This window comes from Abramis brama (genome assembly GCF_963993115.1).
Source record: "Abramis brama genome assembly, chromosome: 23".
In the NCBI taxonomy this organism is placed as follows: Eukaryota; Metazoa; Chordata; class Actinopteri; order Cypriniformes; family Leuciscidae; genus Abramis; species Abramis brama.
The window spans coordinates 11,298,345-11,316,930 of record NC_139985.1 but is presented as its reverse complement, the minus strand read 5'-3'; the positions used below and the strand labels follow the sequence as shown (position 1 = coordinate 11,316,930).

The 18,586-nt window shown below is 38.3% G+C and overlaps 1 protein-coding gene across 2 annotated transcripts in view; it reads right to left on the bottom strand.

The window, feature by feature from the left end:
* Nucleotides 1–260: 260 nt before the first annotated feature.
* foxj3 (forkhead box J3) overlaps nucleotides 261–18,586 on the bottom strand; it is a 95,938-nt gene continuing 77,612 nt past the window's right edge. The window contains exons 5-12 of one of the 2 annotated variants that reach the window (XM_084100495.1): nucleotides 17,877–17,978; nucleotides 11,630–11,758; nucleotides 9,589–9,763; nucleotides 6,534–6,956; nucleotides 6,056–6,157; nucleotides 5,153–5,341; nucleotides 4,962–5,075; nucleotides 261–3,898 (exon numbers count right to left, since the gene is read on the bottom strand). In XM_084100495.1, coding sequence (XP_083956621.1) covers nucleotides 3,786–3,898; nucleotides 4,962–5,075; nucleotides 5,153–5,341; nucleotides 6,056–6,157; nucleotides 6,534–6,956; nucleotides 9,589–9,763; nucleotides 11,630–11,758; nucleotides 17,877–17,978 — 1,347 coding nt within the window. In that variant the 3' untranslated portion in view covers nucleotides 261–3,785. The remainder of the gene's footprint in view (nucleotides 3,899–4,961; nucleotides 5,076–5,152; nucleotides 5,342–6,055; nucleotides 6,158–6,533; nucleotides 6,957–9,588; nucleotides 9,764–11,629; nucleotides 11,759–17,876; nucleotides 17,979–18,586) is intronic. The other variant, XM_084100496.1, reaches the window with a different exon arrangement.

The window sequence follows — 18,586 nt, the reverse complement described above, 5'->3', positions numbered from 1 at the left end:
AATAGGCTCCAAATGCCAGAACTTGTTGGCAGTTTTCTCCCATAAATGTAACAAGGCTTCTCAAATCTTCCTTGATTACAGTAATCTCTCTGGCAGATACGCGCGTCTCCACTTGTTTTAAGTTCTTTTTTTCTTCTTTTGTTTTACGAAAACTGAGTTGTCTTTAAACAGTTAAAACTTTCACACAACACAAACACAAAATCAAAAGAGCAATGTTTTTACTTTTTCTTTTTTGAGAAAAAGAGGAAGAGAGAGAGAGAGAGAGATAGAGGAAGAGAGAGAGAGAGAGAGAGAAACTCATCACCTGTTCAGCTCATATTCTCTTGCGCTCTCTTGAAGCTTTCAGTTCAGTCCGATCCTTCAGACTTACTTTACGCCTATTACCCGGCCGACTTAAATGTTGCAAAGTTAGACTTCCTCTCTTTGGCAAACAAGAGATCCAAACACATCACTACCACGAATAGATTGGCAATACATACAAAATATTTCCAACTTAAAACAGACACTCCTCCTCCTATCCAGACAAACCATGATGGAGGGTGAACACCACAGTATGGTATTAAAGTTCACACCGAGGGTGGATCGATGCCAGACATTCACTCGAGGGAGATCCTGCTTGAGTTAATGAACGACATGAACGCTTGTGCTTCTGACTTCTTTTCAAAGTGCACAAATGACCAGATAAAAGCTCTGAAAGCTCTTTGTATGACAAACACTGAGGCTAAGTGAATGAGGCTTGCGAACACTTCAACAGTATCCAAACAAAAACACGAGACGAACAACCGATAAAAAAGAAAACCGGAAGATAAGGATGCAGAGAGCCAAAGCAGATTTGGGCAATGGAGCTTAGCTTAAGATCAATATGCACAGCATCGCAGTCAAACAGAAAAACACAGACATTAAACAGTCGGTCAGGGGTAAAGTGGATAACAGTTCTGTCACTGTTTTTCTTCTCTTGTAAAAGCACACTCACAAATTCAGTATCATGGCCAGTTGAGGTTGATTTTAGGGTTATGTTTGGCTTCGGTAATGCGCTTTCACCAATTTAAACCCCATTAGCATCTGGTTATGTAATGATGGAATACACGGATATGTAAAGAACTACACAGCTGATGGTGGACGGGATTGGGTGAAGAATCAGGCTGAAATGTCATGAACATGATGAGAATTTGACTGGGTTCCTTAACCATTAAAATCATTTTAGGGTGAATCTCTCAAAATCCCAAAATAAAAATGTAAATATTTTGATCAAAGAAACTTTTTTTTTTAAGACCATTAAGTTCTTTATTCTATTATATATATTCTATACATTTTTATTATTTTAAAAACCTGTAAAAATGTAATGGCTCCTCATTACAAGTAATTGAAGGAAAAAAGCAGAATAAAACAGTATTTTATTTTATATCAGTATTTGTTATACTGCCTTTACCATAAATTGAATTACTCCATTTGATTTTCTCATGAAACAATAAAATACTGTATTACAGTAATGAGAAAATGACTAGAGAATAATCGGGGCATCACAAGAAGAAAAATGTAATGTCTTATGTTAATAAATGTCACAACTCCAAATCTTAATGGTCTTAAAAATAGATGTCTCTAAGCAAAACCATTTCTTTTTTCCCTTTCTGATTTTGAGGTTGTAATGCGACACATTTTCATGACATTAGAAGGACATACCGTATATGACAAACTGTTATGTAGGGTTCATGGATCCATGACATTAAGGGCCTTAGGGATCAAAGGCCAATACATGTCAATGACTAGTGTAAATACTTTGTTTGAGAGTTTATAATACTGAAATACAAAAAGGAAAAAACAACTGTCATTAGATCATTTCACTTTTACAAGTCTAATTGCACGTACACTTTGATAAATAATAAAAAAATCCCATAAGATGACTGAAAACTACTAGAAGCCAAGGAGACTCGGGAGTGCGTAAACATTCAAGCTATGGGAAACAGATCCACTCCCTTTTCAACCGCACTTAATGGCTTTTCTAAATAAGCACTTCTCTCTAGAATTTGGTCTAATCGAAGTGCTACTTTTCACTGATAAATACCCTGCTAAAGGTCAACAGCCTGCACCAGTTTCTAATTTGGGTTCCGCTATTCTAGTCCACATCCTGTGCATTCGTTTTGTGCTCTTCAAAAGAGATGATTGTAATCACTGATAGCCCTAAATTAATTATATTGCACAAACACATTCCATAATATCGCTGATATAATAAAATGACACTGTGGTTTGTCACGCTAGCAGACACTTTCAACTAAACGTTTAAAAAATACAGACTGTAGTATGTAGTAATTACAGCGATAGTTGGGCTACGCTTGATTACAGTCTAGTTCCTGGTCGATTTTGAAGGACAGTGTGAATGTGTGTGATTTTAAACTTTGCAAGACTTTAGTAGCAGAATTTCAAATGCAGCAGTTAACATTCCTCCAACATAAGGCTATTAGTGTATCTAAATATTTCAGTCATCTCCTTTCTCTCGGTATTACGCTACACCCGACGTCCAAAAGCAACAGCTAAAGTGAGGGTACGCTCTCTGCAAAAAGTCCTTGTCAGTGCAGCAAAGAGCAAGCGATTTCATGTCGGTTGGTCCTACGGTTAAAATAAAGAGGGCTCTTTTATTGCGGACCATTAAGCAAATGTGCCTTGACGTGATTTCATCTCCTCCTCAACGCTGCTGTAAAGAGCCACACAGCAGGATGATTTCTGAATGTGAACAGGGCTCTCCGTTATCCCACAAGTCTCCGGTCTGCTCCTAAACAATGCATGAAAGTTTCAGTGGCAGGTCCTGAGGGCTTTAAATGAACTTAAAAGCAATGCAGTCCAATTGGGAGACTACAGTTTGACGGGTGATAGTTGACAGAACGAGGATTGTACATGCAAACGTAAAGCGTTCAGGGAAAACGTTAATAGTGAGGTCTGGATCGATATCATTTTCTGACGCACACGTTTAGACTTGCCTAAAACTATTAGTGACAAAAAACATGACACACTTCAGGCAGCAAAGATACACAAGTACAAATACTGCAGGTAATGTGGTTTACACGTTTCATTACGAGCCTTAATGATCAGTAAAATCTGCTAGAATCGGAAGCATGGCGACTTCGACATGTTACAGTGTGTAGGGTCAGAGGAGCAAAAAAAGAAAGAAAAAAGGGGCTACTTGTGCCTGAATGACCAGAGAGAACAACGGCAGGTGCTTCGAGTGTCACGTTACCTGCACCATAGGCCCTCTTCTGAAAAGTGCCCTGCATCTCAGAGGAAGTTTCACAACACAAATGAGGGAGCCAATCTTGTCTGATAGGCAGTCAAGGCCTGAGTTAGTCATCATGAGAGGGGAGAACAAGCCAGACATATTACTCGAAAATCACAGAATAACAGTTGAAGAGCAGGGGCGAGAGCTTGGCAATTGAGCGGGCTTGTAGAAAGGCTGTGGGTTGGGAGACATTTGACATAAACATGAACCACTTGCCCCTTGGACAAGTATAAAAGCGATCACTTAAATGTCCTAGTAAATGTGATTGTCTTCAAAGTAATATCTTTTTTTGTTTGTTTGTTTTTGTTTCATAAAAACACCAGGAACACAGGAGTCTCTTTCAGGTCATAATGAACAACACCTGCACTATTTTTCAAGTGTCCCGTTCCAATCTGCCTTCTGTCACGGGCATGCAGACACCTCAGGTCCAGCCCTCTTGCTCTGTAACACAAACACTCTGCCTCCATTCGCTCCTCTCTCGTTTTGCCTGCACCACTCTTTGCGTTCTGGGACTGGGTTAGACGATGGAGTCCCAGTCAAAGTCATCCTGGATGTCGTCGGCGGGCATGCGGCGCATCTGGAAGTTTCCAGCAGGCATCATATGCTGCTGGTTCATCTGAGCGTGATGGCCTGAGGACAGAGCAGAGGGGAACGGTCACAACACACAAATGCTTTGACGTGCATTTTTAGAAAATCATATTCCTACACACATCGTGGAAAGTTGCAACCTGGGCAAGTGTTAAATTCAAACTACCAGTGAATTACACACAGGTTCCCTTGTGATCTTAAACAAACCTAGTGTAAGTAAGGTGTATATGCTTGTTACTATGTGGTTGAATGTGTTTTACAGTGTTGCTCTGGCGTTATTAATGTGTTTTGGGTGGTTGCTAGGGTGTTTGGGAATATCAGGGAGTCTCTATGATATTAATTCTACGATTTAAGGCATCATTCACATCAGTAGCATAAACTGTGCACTGCAGGATAATTCAGCAAGGATGCATTCAACTGATCAAAATTGACAGTCAATGCATTTATAACGTTAAAAAAGATCTCTAGTTCAAATAAATGCTGTTCTTTTGATCTTTCTATTTATCAAAGATTTTTTAACTGTTTTCAACATTGATGATAATAAGAAATGAGCACCAAATCAGCATATTAGAATAATTTCTGAAGGATCATGTGACACTGAAGACTGGAGTAATGATGCTGAAAATTCAGCTTTGTCATCACAGGAATAAATCACATTTTATTATATATTACAATAAGAAATTGCAATAATATTTCATAATACTACTGTTTTTACTGTCTTGGTGAGAATAAGAGACTTATTTAAAAAAAAAGATTTGAGCAATAGTATATGTCAGGGGTGCCCAATCCTGCTCCTGCCGATCGACTGTCCTGCACAGTTCATCTCCAACCCTAATCAAACACACCTGAAGCAACCAATTAAGGTCTACAGGATCACTTGAAAATTAAAGGCAGGTTTGTTTGATTAGGGTTGGAGATGAACTGTGCAGGACAGTCGATCGGCAGGAGCAGGATTGGGCACCCCTGGTATATGTAATACTAACTGTATGTAATTATGTGATGGTATCAAAAAAACATTTTAGTTTTTAAACACTAGCTCCAGTTCAACATGCTTGAAAATTGAGGCCATTTGATTGTTGATATAAGAGCTATAAAAGACAAGGACCTGTCATAGTGGGGCCAGCGCTGCTCATGGGCGGCATATGAGGATATCCCGGCGGACCCATCATAGAACTCAAGCTCTGTCTCGAATCCATGTACATGTTTCCTGAAAAACAAACTGATGTTACTATGTTACTATTGTGGCAGTCTTAATGTATGACACAGTGGCTTTTAGGGATGCTAAAGTGCATTCACCTGTGTTGATGTGTGGGCTGGGCTTGCTTGGATGCATGGAGCCGTGGCACACTGGAGGCTGTACTGCCCCCTGTGGCTGGATTCCAGTGCGAGCAAAGAACTGATTGATGGAAGAGCAGAGGTCTGCCATCTGAGTGGGCTCGAGAGACCAGTTATTCAGCTCCGCCTGCCTCATGCTCTCTTTCAAACCTTCAGAAAAACAATGACAGAAAATTTCACCAAACTAAAATGAAAAGCCTTAAAACACTTCACATTTATGGCTACTGTTTTAAAATGACATGCAAAGTGACTTGCACAATGAATTAATATACAAAACAAATAAAGCACAGAAACTGCTTAACAGCCCCCCCCCCCCCCTGTTCAAGTTAATAAGCAATCCTGAGACAGTCAATTAAAACTATTTATATATCTTTTCTTTATTCAAAATGCTAGTTTAAAAGGCAGGTCTGTCATTTTTCAGTATAACTACTAAAATAAAAATTTAGCTCATCACACAGATTTAAAATGAGCTCAGAGTTGTTATATTTATAATATTTAAATAAATAAAATAATTGAATTGAATTGTATTTAAATGATTAAATATTTAAATAAAATAATTTAGAAGTTTATATTTAAATAAATATTAAATGTTTAAATAGTTGTTATTGTTTGCATAAAGTAATTAATTCTTTTGAAGAACAAATTGTTTTTTATTAAATAATAAAAATACTTAATAGCTAATTAAGTAAAAATGATTAAAAATATTTGTGCATCAAATAAATAATTTAAATGATTTATTATCATCATTATTATTATGTATCATACGAGATGAAGGGGATCTAGTTCAAAATGAATAGCTTGAAATACCAAAACCATGAAATAGTTACAGCAATATAGTATACAAGTAAGGCATTTTGATTATACCTTGGAAGGGTGACAGATCCACATCAGCCCAGTTGTAACTGCTGGCGATGCGGCAGCTTTCTTTCAGCGCATCCAGGTTGGGGTACCAGTCACTGGGAAGACCTGTAGATAAAACAAGAAGGTAGTGAAGGCCACAGCAGAACTCATCTGGATGCGTGGAAGCAGCTTCCTGTTTGAGACAGCAGGGGGAGCCATAACCCTCTGCTACAGGCCTGCTCCCTGAAGTGTGCTGGATCTGCTTTGTTCTCATTAGAGCAAGCTATATAAATCACCCCATGATTTACTGCAGACTGCTCTAAAGTTGTCATAAATTTCTTAATCTAAAATAAATTACTGTTAGAAGAGGCCTGAATAAATCGACCTGTCAGGGCATTGCCAGCACAGAAGGAAGTATGCTGAGGGTTCGAGACAGAAAGCAAGAGGAAAAGAAGACAGACGATCAGATAGCAAGAACTATCACAGACAAGCAGACTCTTACCGGTGTTGCACTGCATCTGTTGCTGGGCAGGATGAGGCTGGTGGGAGAGATTCTGGTGCTGCTGTTGCTGTGCCGTGTGCTGGCCGTGGGCCTGGTGCTGGGAGGGATGCTGCCCGTGCTGGCTGTGTTGGCTGTGCTGGGGATGTTGGCTGTGCTGGCTGTGCGCCGTGTGCGGGTGCTGGCTGTGCTGGGTGTGAGGGCCATGTTGGGAGAGGTGCTGTCCGTGGGGCGAGTTGTGGGCCGAGTGAGGGGGGTGGGAGAGAGGCACCTGGCTACCGCTGTTGGGGATGTTGTTGGGGTGAGAGTTAGTGATGCTGTTCTGGTTGTTGTGAGGGTGGGTGCTGATGGTGCTGCTGGGGGAGTGTTGGTAAGAGCAGGAGGTGTGGGTTTGCTGGGACGACTCCGAGGGCATTCCCATCAGACCTGTGAGGATCAAACAGACAGAGCATCATATCAAAAATGCTGTCTACATCTGATCAGAATTTAAAGACCCACTCCAATGAAAATCATGTTTTTCTAGGTTAAAAAAACAACCTTTTTTTAAAAAAAGTAGGGACATTTTCAAAAATTACTCAAATCATAGTCACTGATATGTAACACTTTATATTAAGGTTGCATATGTAACACAATAGTTAACATGGACTAACAAGACACTTTACAGCATTAATCTATCTTGTGATTATTGATCTTAAATGTGAATTTCTACATATACTAACACATTCGTAACAAAACATTTATAATATTTAATTTGTTTTATTCATATTTTCAATAAGTCATTTAAAATGAATAACAAGGCGCAATAAATAACATTCATCTGGTTATTAATCTTAAATTAATCTTAAAAATCTATTTACGGAAAAAATATATGATAACATTATGCACAAATAAACTGTTAACAGAAACTGTTTATATCAATATAAAATAAAAATATATGAAAATTATTTAATTTAATTAAATATTATTAATAATATACATCAATTACTAGTAATTATCAATAACAAAATGCAAATATAAATGAGGGAAGATTACTAACTGCTGTAATAAATGTATATGCATTGTTAGTTCACAGTACTTCATACATTCACTAATAGCTAATTAGTCCAGAACAGTACAGCTACACAGTACAGAACCTTATGGTAAAGTGTTACGTAAAACTTGACGGTCAAACGGTTGCAATGCATACTCTAATTAGTCATAGTGTTTGTGCCAGCAACAAGTTTGACTCCAGTTTGTGATTTTCTGATCTCATTTCCTACTCTTTCCATAATAATACTTTCTCCTTTATCCAGTTTTTATTAATGTAGTAAAAAGGCCAAAACATTTTGAAAACTTCTAATTCTGTCTCTTTTAAAATGCACCAGGGTGGCAAGACGGTGACTCAGGACAAAGTCATGGTAAGCCCTCTTAACTTTTCATTTGTGCAGCGATTGTTTTGAACTAGTTTCTAAAAACGCCTGACAAGCTTCCAACATCTGTACACTCAATAGCAATCACCGAAGCGTGCGGCTCGCGGTCTTAAGAGGCCCTGTCCATCATGGCGCTGGCACTGTAAACCTATTTCTGTGGAGAGCTTTTAGAGCAGACAGAGGGGTCCTGCATCGCTGCAATCGCCAGAGAACACTCATCGGCGGGGTGACAGGGGTGCATCTCTTATCAGCAGAGAAAGCCTATTGTCCAACCATGGGAGAGCACAGAAAGCAATTAGCTAGCAGCTCCCCTGAATAATAATGCGATTCATTACCTATTATCAAAGCCAGTGAATTAGCTCAGTGTCTCCAGCAGTGGGGTGTGAAATCCTCTCGCCAGCTTTATTTGCTCATTTTAATTGCTCAAGCTTGTCTGACTAAGAGATTTCACTTTTATGCACATAAAAAGGTAACAACTTTCAGCTAATGAAACATAGATGATAGATTAAAGAAGTTCACTTTGGAAACATTAACATGAAAAGCATCTGATTTGAGCAAAGTAGGTTAGACACAGGGGCTCGTCTGGCGTTGCACGCAACCCACTTGTCAAGTGCTTTTTGAACATCAGTCAATCAGATTACAAACAATAGGAATTAACTTCTAAAAGACAGGCAAGCTCGCAGTGAACCAAATCTAGCGCTGCAATGTCCCTATACCTATTTGATGGGCTGCCATTTGAGATGGAGAACTCTTTCAATGAAACACATCTTGCTGTACACCAAGCCAATATCGTCCTTGCAATTCATAATACATACAAAAACAGCTTCTAAACACTAAAGCCTGTAAAAAAATAAAATAATATAAAATAAAAAAAGCATTTTCCAAATAAATCCTCACAAAAAAAATACAAATAAAATCCATTAACTGGAAGTTACCTGTAATTTTAAAATGCACAGTTCTTAATGATAAATTATGATAAATAACATCAACCACAGACACCATCCTTTAAAGTATTTCATAATGCTTTCGGCTACGAATAATAGTGCCATTGTCCACTACATTATATTTAATTATTTTGGAATACATTAAATTGCGTATATTGCAAAATAAATAGTGATGTAAATTCTATAGAAAGAAAGCAAGCTCAGCTAAAGCTTCGATCAGCTAAAGCTTCGATAGTAACTTAAAAGCTTCGAAAGCTTTTAAGTTACTATCTTTTGATATAATTAATGGCATAAAAATTTGATTATTTATAACATTTTATATTATAAACTAGTTTACTTATAAATATTATAAATTATTATATATAATAACTAAATATTCTAAAACAACTAAAATAAAGCCAATAAAATGTTATTAATAAATTATTATAAACACTATACAATTATTTATTTAGCAATTATATAGTTTCTGAAAATCACAATCTTAGGCAGGCACATACAGAATCTGTACACATACAAATTCTGAAGAACCTAACAGCTTCACACAATCTCCACTCCATGCATGTTGGTTTATTAATCATTTTGGCTGATATGATGGTGCTTTCAGCTACCAATAAGACTGAAGTGCTCTCAGCTCTGCACATGGCACAAATAGTCTGCAGACTCCATCTGGACTTGGCCGACGTGGGATGTCCGTGTGTAACTCACCCTGTTGGTTGTAGGACTGCTCAAACACAGTCTTGTAAAGGCTGCGGAAGGAGGCACTGAGATCTTCGAAGTCAGAGAAGAGCAGCTGCTTGTCTCGGTCCGGTATGCTGTACTGGGCCTGAGGGGCCTGCTGCAAGCCCATGGACTGGGACACCGGTTCTGGATGACTCGACACCTAAAGGGGGAGGAGAGGAGGAATGCAAGATGCAAGATTAGCAACAATGACAGAAATCAGCCTTGCCACTCGACACGGCAGAGCTGCTCAGCCAGGCCCAGTGACCGGCAGATTAGAGCTCAGATAGAACATGACAGCACTGACTACAACACTCAGGATCACGGCACAGGAAATTAACTGCCAGACACACTGCAGCACAATACGCAGGAGCCAAATCTCAGGCGCACAAAACCCCTTCAATCCTTGACCGTTTATTTACGAGCACGGCTGAATCTGTACATAACCATACAGCCATGATCAAAACAGACGCGTCTCTTGAGAGACTCTCTGAAGTTGTTTTTACGGCTGTTTATTCTGTAATTAACAGCTTGGCGAAACTAACTGAGCAACGCAACCGAAATCGACAGCGAGATCATAAAAGCTTGCCTGCAAAAAACAGGCACTGATCCATAAAACAAATCTTTCTAATGATAAATATCCTTCTAACTAAATACAGTACAGGTTTGCCCATCAGAACGAATTAGCTTGTGTGTCTAAACTCTCACATCTATGAAATCCTAAGTGTTGCACTCCAAAGGGGATCTGCTCACTGTTTTGAGTCTGAAGAAATGCCTTCCGTGCCCAGAATGAGTGATTCTTTGAATGGCTCCCAAGGCCTCCATAATGCCGGGCATATTTGTGGCGTACACAAGGGCAGAGGCTCTGCCATGTCTAGCTCAAGACAACAGTGTTTAACAGACTGGAGAGGCTGGCAAAACAGTCATCTGGACTCCAAAGAAGTCTAATTCTAGCTGTCGGTGCGAACTGGTGATGGGAAATTTATGCAAATAAATTTGAAATAAAACATTAAAAAGTAAAATCAGTGCAGCAGAACATTTGAATGAAAAATGGATAATATGAGATTTGCTAAAGATTAGGCTACATTTAACTGTTATTAAATTATTAGTGGTTTTAAAGACTAAATTTAATGAGTCTTAAATGACGGTCATGGTAATTTAAGTGTAAAAAGTAGGGAAATGAATATACACAATGAAACATACAATATTGACCCATATATATTGAATATCAGGAAATCCAAAAAATAATAATTTATATAAATAAAACACACACAGTACCTGTCAAAAGTTTGGAAACATTACACATACAGTACACTAACATATCGTTACGCACATATACATATGCATTTACTGTGCATCCCTACATTATCCTGTGGTACCCATCATTTTGTATCTCATTACAGTTGCAAAATTGTAAAATCAGAGAGGAAAACTTGCATAAGGAAAGACCTGCTTGCATGCAACATTAGCAGCAGAGACTAATTGTACACAAGAAATATGAGCAGTGGGAGTCAGATGACACACTATGCATCACTGTAAAGATGAGCGCATATAATCTGGTTATGTTCAAACAGACTACAGTGTTCGAATAAGCTGGATGGAGCTGAAAAAGAGAGACAGAGAGACTGAGAAAGAGAGAGAGAGCGAGCATTGTCTGGCCCACTGAAGTGAATCTATCAGTGTCTGTGCCGGATCAATGCTGAGAGCCTGGAGCGAGAAGCATGCGGGGCTTCTAGGGGACCACAACAAAGAAGCGGCTTCTCTGGTGGGAGGACATCAGAGGCAGCGTCTCTCTTTAGCAGCGCTCCAGCAGTATGAGCTCTGCCTTTCATTCCCTTAACCTCGGTGTCAGCACGCTCCCATGCACAGGCCTCCAATCTCTGGCAATCTGTCTAACGCACTGGAATCTTACTGCTTTTCATAAAGTAGATCCACAATAAAACTCAGCAAATTAAGAGCTTTGCTTCAGGTTCATGAGGTTAAAGAGTGAAATAGCGGCTGCAAAGTTTGATGAAAACTGGACTCTTACCGGTGTGTAGCTGTGCACGCTGCCCACGCTGTTGAGATTAACAGAGGCCAGACTCTGATCAGATAGGCTATTGTTAAGGCTGCTTCGAGGGCTGTCACTCCCCTCCTGGTCAGGGTTGTACAATGCCACCTGGAAATCAAGACAGGGAAAGGGTTAAGGAGTGTCTATGATAAAAATCTAGTTTAAAATACATGTGCCAAGTTCTTAGACATGTACTCTTTTATGTTTATGTCGGTGTCATATAGTTTTGCAAAACTTTAATACCATTAACACCTTTAATAATACTAAAAGGGTTAAATGTAATGACACTAAAAAGGACAACATTTTCCTTACACATTGAATACATGGGAATGTACAAATTCTTTTTACTAAAATATAAAAAATAAATGAAATCTGTTATATTAATATGATAATTCTTTACTATGATATGAAGACAGTAGTATAGACCTTATGCGCCAGAGAAACGAGGGCGCCGCCATCTTCAGAATATTGTCTTTGAACTTACGTTTTTGCGGTCGCTCTGTATATTTCTATGGCATTGCTGTCAAGGAGTAATCAGCTTTTGAAGTGGATTTACTTAATGTAAAGTTATCATGAGGATTGCAATGTTTAAAGCAGATAACAAATGTCAGTAGACCGGGAAGATTTTAAAACGAGCCGTTCATTCATAAATACGCAAGATCGTTGTGAAAATACGGACCGGAAGTCAAAAGACAACGAGCGCAGCGCTGAAAAGGGGCGGGGCTACATAAGGTCTATTAAGTATGTATGTAAAAAAATAAGTGAATAATAATTAAATGTATAAAATATATTGTAATAAATATATTAAATATATAAGATGGTATACAATAAAAATAAAAAAATTAATTATATTCCGTTAAATTATGTTTTTTCCCCTTTATTATGATTATCAAAACAGTTGCATATTAAACATTTTATAAATAAAATGATTAGATATATAAAAGACTATATAAAATATATTTATGAATATCAAAATGAATCAGCACTCAGAAAAACATGTTTATTATAGAAGATTGAATTCAGGTAATTGCATTTTAATGTATTTTTGAAAACATTAATACACAGGACTAAGAAAATGAATAAGCTACTGTGCTATTTCATGCATTGGCAGGTACATTCCAGTTAGTTTGAGATACGACAAGAAGTCTCTGTAGCGCAGATACTGTGGGTGGGGTGCTGAGGAAAAGCCAATCAAACAGAAACCACCTAGTTTCAGAGGTCTTAAGGGGAATTCTTTTCCCTTTTCAAACTGTAACAGAAACACAACAGACGGTTGCGTCACACACGTGACGTGTGGCATGCGTACACCACACTCAGTATACGAGTAAGGTCAGTTAATACGCCGCGCACACCACACTGTGCCTCATATGGAGGGAGAGCGTGGCTGGTGGCCAGCAAGATGATCTGCTGTCTCAGACGGCTGAGAGGGGAGAGCTCTCCTTCAGTAAAGGTCACGATGCTGGCAGCGTTGAAACCGTCAACTTGCACAGCGCAAATTGGTTTGGGACAGCTCACAAAGGTCCCGAATGCTACAGAGACCCTGACCTTTCTGTGTGCACTGTTGAATGCGCAGTTTTCCGAAGCGTAAGAACCTCGACTTCAAAATGATAATCCCAATTATCATTTGAAAAGCTGAACTGCAAATATGTGCTGGTTGCAAAATGAGAATAAATAAAGCATTGGAGGGATGGTATGGGAATGAATATAATGAGATCCTGGGAGAATAGTCCTACATTGAGTTCGCCGTGGTAGGAAAGGATGAATGGAATCGCAACAATGCTGGCCGTGCTCGCATCACACGCCGCATGTCTTGGCAGCCACAGAATAGTGCTAAAACTATGCAACAAGTCCCAAGATTCACCTGGATGTGTAAGTCCGTACAGAGACTTTCATGCTACACTAAAACACTAGAAATTAAAACATGGTCATTATTTACTCTCCCTCATGTCGTTCCAATTCTGTGTGACTTACTTTCTTATGCTGAACACAAGAAGATATTTAGAAAAATGTCTCAATGTTTTTTTTGTCAATAACATGCAAGTCAGTTGGGTCCAAAACAACATTCGACCGCATTGACTTTTATTTTATGGACCTTTTCCAAATCGCAGGGCAAACAATTTCAAGAGTGAAAGGCCCCCCAAAAATGATGTTGCTGCAAGAGATGCAACAAACGCTTCGGTCCTGTTCCCTCTTGACTCAGCGAGACAGCAGATAGAAAGACACATTACAGATCACGGTCTCTTACAGAGAATTATCATTCAAGCAGAATAAATGTTTCCCAATCCTATTATTCCCTGTTCATCAAAAGAGCGGAGCATAACGGTTGCTGGGGCTGCACTGGATTGAGGGTGGATGGGGGGTTAATGTCATAGAATGATTTGCACATTATAACTCTTTCCTCTTTCATGTTTAGGCCTGGAAACAGTACATTACTAGAACAACTAACCCTGTACGCAACTAAGCACTGAGAGGCTCACGCAAGTCGAAAATTCAATCACGCAGAAAACAGTTACAATTATAATCAAAACCTGGTGTGAAGAACAAGTATAAATGTTATGTGTAATTAAGTCATAAAAGAGGCTTTTAGCCATGAGCCTTTCACCACAATCTATTTTTACTCCCTGTATCCATAAAGTATGATTTAAAGACCTCATCACACTGTGGTTTGTTCAAGGCCTAAAACGTAGACGCCTACACACTGTGTGCACGTCCGCACACACACATACACACAGTGGGAAAGTAACACGCAGAGAGAAGGTAAGGGGTGAACAAATCCATTGCAAATACTCCTGTGTGTTTGCTGCAGTGGAAAAGGAGCGCTATATTTAGCCGTGAATTAAAGTCAAAAGCCATTGGAGTCTTTTATACAGGCGACTAATCTGCAGCATGAGACAAGGATTATGAAATCAAAGAGAAATCCACCCAGGTGTCTCTAACAATAACTCGCATTCAAAAGAAAACTATGCAATTTAGATACAATGTTGGAAAGAAATAAAGGACAGAAATAAATATAAAGAATAATAATTAAAGTTTAGCTTATGTTTCAATCCATATTACACTTTCAATATAAGAAGAAATAATAACAATACATATGCATATTTAAATATAAATCAATGAATATTAAAATGATTAATTACATAACATTTTTACTACGCAATTAAGAAAGTTAGAAAAAAACGTAATTCAGCTTCAAACCATTTTAAGTTACAATCTTTAAATATAATTCAATTCAATATTATAATAATAATAATAATAATAATAATAAATATTTAAAATATATTGAAATAATGTACATAAATATAATATTAACATAATAAAATTACATGCACACTCACACATATCAAATACTTTTATGGCATCAGTTAGAAAGTTAATGTTCATGTTAAGCATTAAGTATGATTAGAATTTTGCAATATAATAAAATGATAAATATAATAAAATATATTTCAGTAATTTTATAAATATGATCAATGAATATAATGAAATATAAAATATTTTAAATAATTTAAAAACTATTTTAATATGCTAACTTCTTAGCAATAAGCCTGTAGTATACAACAGTTAACATTTTCCTGTTGAACTCATTCTGCAGATTTTAAACCCTAACCCTCCTTAAAATCAGCAACATCCATAAATCAGATTCCATCTATGGGTCTGCTCAGTAGGCTTAACCAACCGAACTGAAAGAGGGAAAAGCACTGCATGATGATCATTTAATCTGAGGGAGAGAGAGAATGCTCAGTCACAGCCAGGCTTTCCTTCTCAATGTTATGCAGCACAGGCGCTTTCCCATTGGCCTGCACCGGCAGGCGGGAAAGTATGAGAAAGAGGGAATTCCTGTGGCTTGGCATGGAACACTCAAGAGGCGTGGCGTGTTCTCTGTTTACAAGGCCCACACTGAGAAACAGCATCTCCAAGGAGCCACCGAACTCTGCAGTCTTGTTTTCGCTCTCCTGCGTGTTCGGTTTCTAATCTATCAGCGTTTCGAGTAGGAGGGCAAAGAAAGCATATGCTCATGGGATAACCTCAAAATCCCATTCTGGGTGGATCTTGAAATTCTTCCCATATGAATCAGTCATACCTTATGCTCGCATTGTTTTGTTGTGTGAAACACTGTACAAGGGGAACAGTCGTTAGAGATGTGCTAAAACAATAATAATATTGCAATAAAACAATCAATAAAAAGCTTTATTGTTTATATTGTTCTCATATATAGGTTGGGTTTCAAAACCTAGTGAACTTCCAACATCAGGAGCATTCAGAGACAAACTCCAGAACATTTGCTAAGAAAAGCTAGCAAAAAAGAGAGAATGACAGAAAGTCAATCGTAAAATGTACTTAATATTCATTCAATATTGAAAATAATCAATAAAAAGCTGGAAAACAACAACTGAAAACTGAAATGAAACAATTTACTCAATTTGCATGCTTATATTACACTATCACTTTATTAGTTCCAAATTGGTCACTTATAAGGTTTTATTTCAGCTAAGACAAATCACTAATACTGGAGGTTTTGCACAGAAATGTTACAAACACAACAATTCTATATACACTGACACTGTATAACCAAATGTAACATCTGCACATATTGTATTTTATCCAGATGAACAGATCACCAAACTTACTATAATTCAATCCAAATGAATTCCACATCCCCCTCGCCATCATCTTAAACACCATGCTTAATGTGAAATACTATTGGTTTAATGCCTGAAGTAAATTAATAACTGATGGTTTTGGGCTTTGTAAAAGCACTCCAGAGAGAGCGAGCAGCCCGCAACAGGCCAAGAGTGAAGCGCTTAAGGTTAAAAAGCCTATTTAAATTTCAGAGTGTTTTACTCTATTTCTTTTTACACACTTCTCCATGAAGTCATGCCACAAAGGGCGAGTTACGGAGAGAGTCACTCGGGGTGCTCTGCCTAGAAGCATTCAGCAGGTAATCATACTTCCAAACATTAAACTGTTCTCTTGCAGAGAAGTACTGCAAGCATTTAGCACTACGAAGCTTTTAAAGATGGAGTACAAACTTTAAACCAACTTAACTTTCACTATAAAAGGAATATTCTGTTAAGTTAACTATAAGTTAAGCTGACTATAAAGGTGCAGTCAAATGTCTGTAAAATTTCACAGACAAAAAAAAGGTCCATTGTTTATTGTCAAGAAGTGATGTATGAAGCATAACTAACAAAGCCACTTTCAAACCAAGCAGCTTTCCCTTGGTCAACAAACAAAATCTGTCTGCCCAACTTAAACCCTTTGTGAAATCTGCGTAAGAGTCTTTTGCCTTCATATGAAAATTCAGACTGCATGGATTTCTATTGAAATAACTGGATTTTGTCTGTGAAAATTCACAGTAAAATGGTAAATAAGACAGCACCTTAAATGTGCAGTATGTAAGATTGACAGCTAGCGGTTAAAATGGGTACTGTAGCCAAATTCAAAATATTGGAGATAGTTGTTTCCCCCGCCCACTCCTCCTCAGACTCAACGCTCGCGTGGGTTGCCAGTTTGAGGACACGCAACAGGAACGAGTGAAATTGACAATGAAATGCGGGGAGACTTACACACTGTAAGTTGATGAGTTGATTTACTGATTTATGATGAGTTGATATCGCGTTTTAATTTGCTCCCGTTCATAGAGATTTTTAGATGGGCGCGGAGGCTTTTTAGGTTGGGTAGAATCTGCGATCTCTGACCCAGTTTGTTCGCTGGCTTCCATGGCTGCTGTAGCATTGTTTTTCAGAGAAACGAGTATGTGAACTCGGCATGTTTCCTAAATATCTGCAAACGTATGGTATTTTTATGCTTTAGTACAGTCAAAAACTTACATACAGCACCTTTAATGTTGACTACCACAAAAATTATTTTTACTCAATGATGAAGAACACTGTATTTTTGCACAGCTTAATATCTTGTAGGCGCAAACCTGACATTTTGGACTCAACAGACAAATGGAATAAGATATTAGCAATTCACAATACAATGCATTTGCACTGTTAAGAGGATTTGTATACATAATGCCTGCCCAATATAGATGAAACCCAATGTCAGTTTTCTGAGCATCCGTGTAAACAAAAGCATCACATGTCAGTCCTGTTATGCAGTTCATGCATATTGTCATAGCAGGATACATGTAAATGTAAACCGGGTATGTAGGCTGCTAATGTCAGCTGTGATGGGACAAACACAGTCAGGACTTGTGGAGTTGGAAATTGAATGCTACCTTGTTAGTCACAGTGTTGATTGCCAGCGTTGGAGAGGCACTTCCAGAGATGATGCAGTCCATTCCTAAGTTATCCGACTCCAGGCTGTATGGCGTGGATGCCTGGAAGAAAATAAAAAAGGACACATTCAGCCAACCAGGATGGAGATGGTGAGTGATCTGAAGTGACTTTGATTTTCTTTTAAAGGCATTTGGTATTACTCTGGTGCAAGAAATTTTTAAGCATAAGCAGCAAGCGTTTATCAACAACAAAAGAGCAACACCTTTTATTTAGGTCAAAATTGGAGGCATTCTGGGAAAGAGATGAGCAGGAGAGAGGAACGGCTCCCTGTGCTCTGTCTGTTCTTGCTGGGGTAAAAGATAACTTCAGCATGCCTGTCTCCCAAAACTGCTTATTATAAGAGGATTGCCTGGCAACAATGCGATTTTTAATTTGTGATAAACATAAATGAGATTTTGGCAAGTCACAATTTTTTATGTCAAAGAATTTCTTAAACAAGACAGGAGGAGGATGAGAGAAAGTGAAAGAGAGCGCGAGTGTGTGTCTAATGAAATATACTCTTAATAGCGAGCATCACACTTTGCACAGACAGAATTCCCACTTATTTTTCCATGCAGGATCAGGCTGAGAGAGAATGGATCTAATTGGAGGTTTTTGATGTGAGTGAAGTGAGTGTCAGTATGAAAAATGTTTGTGTGTGGCCTGAGGG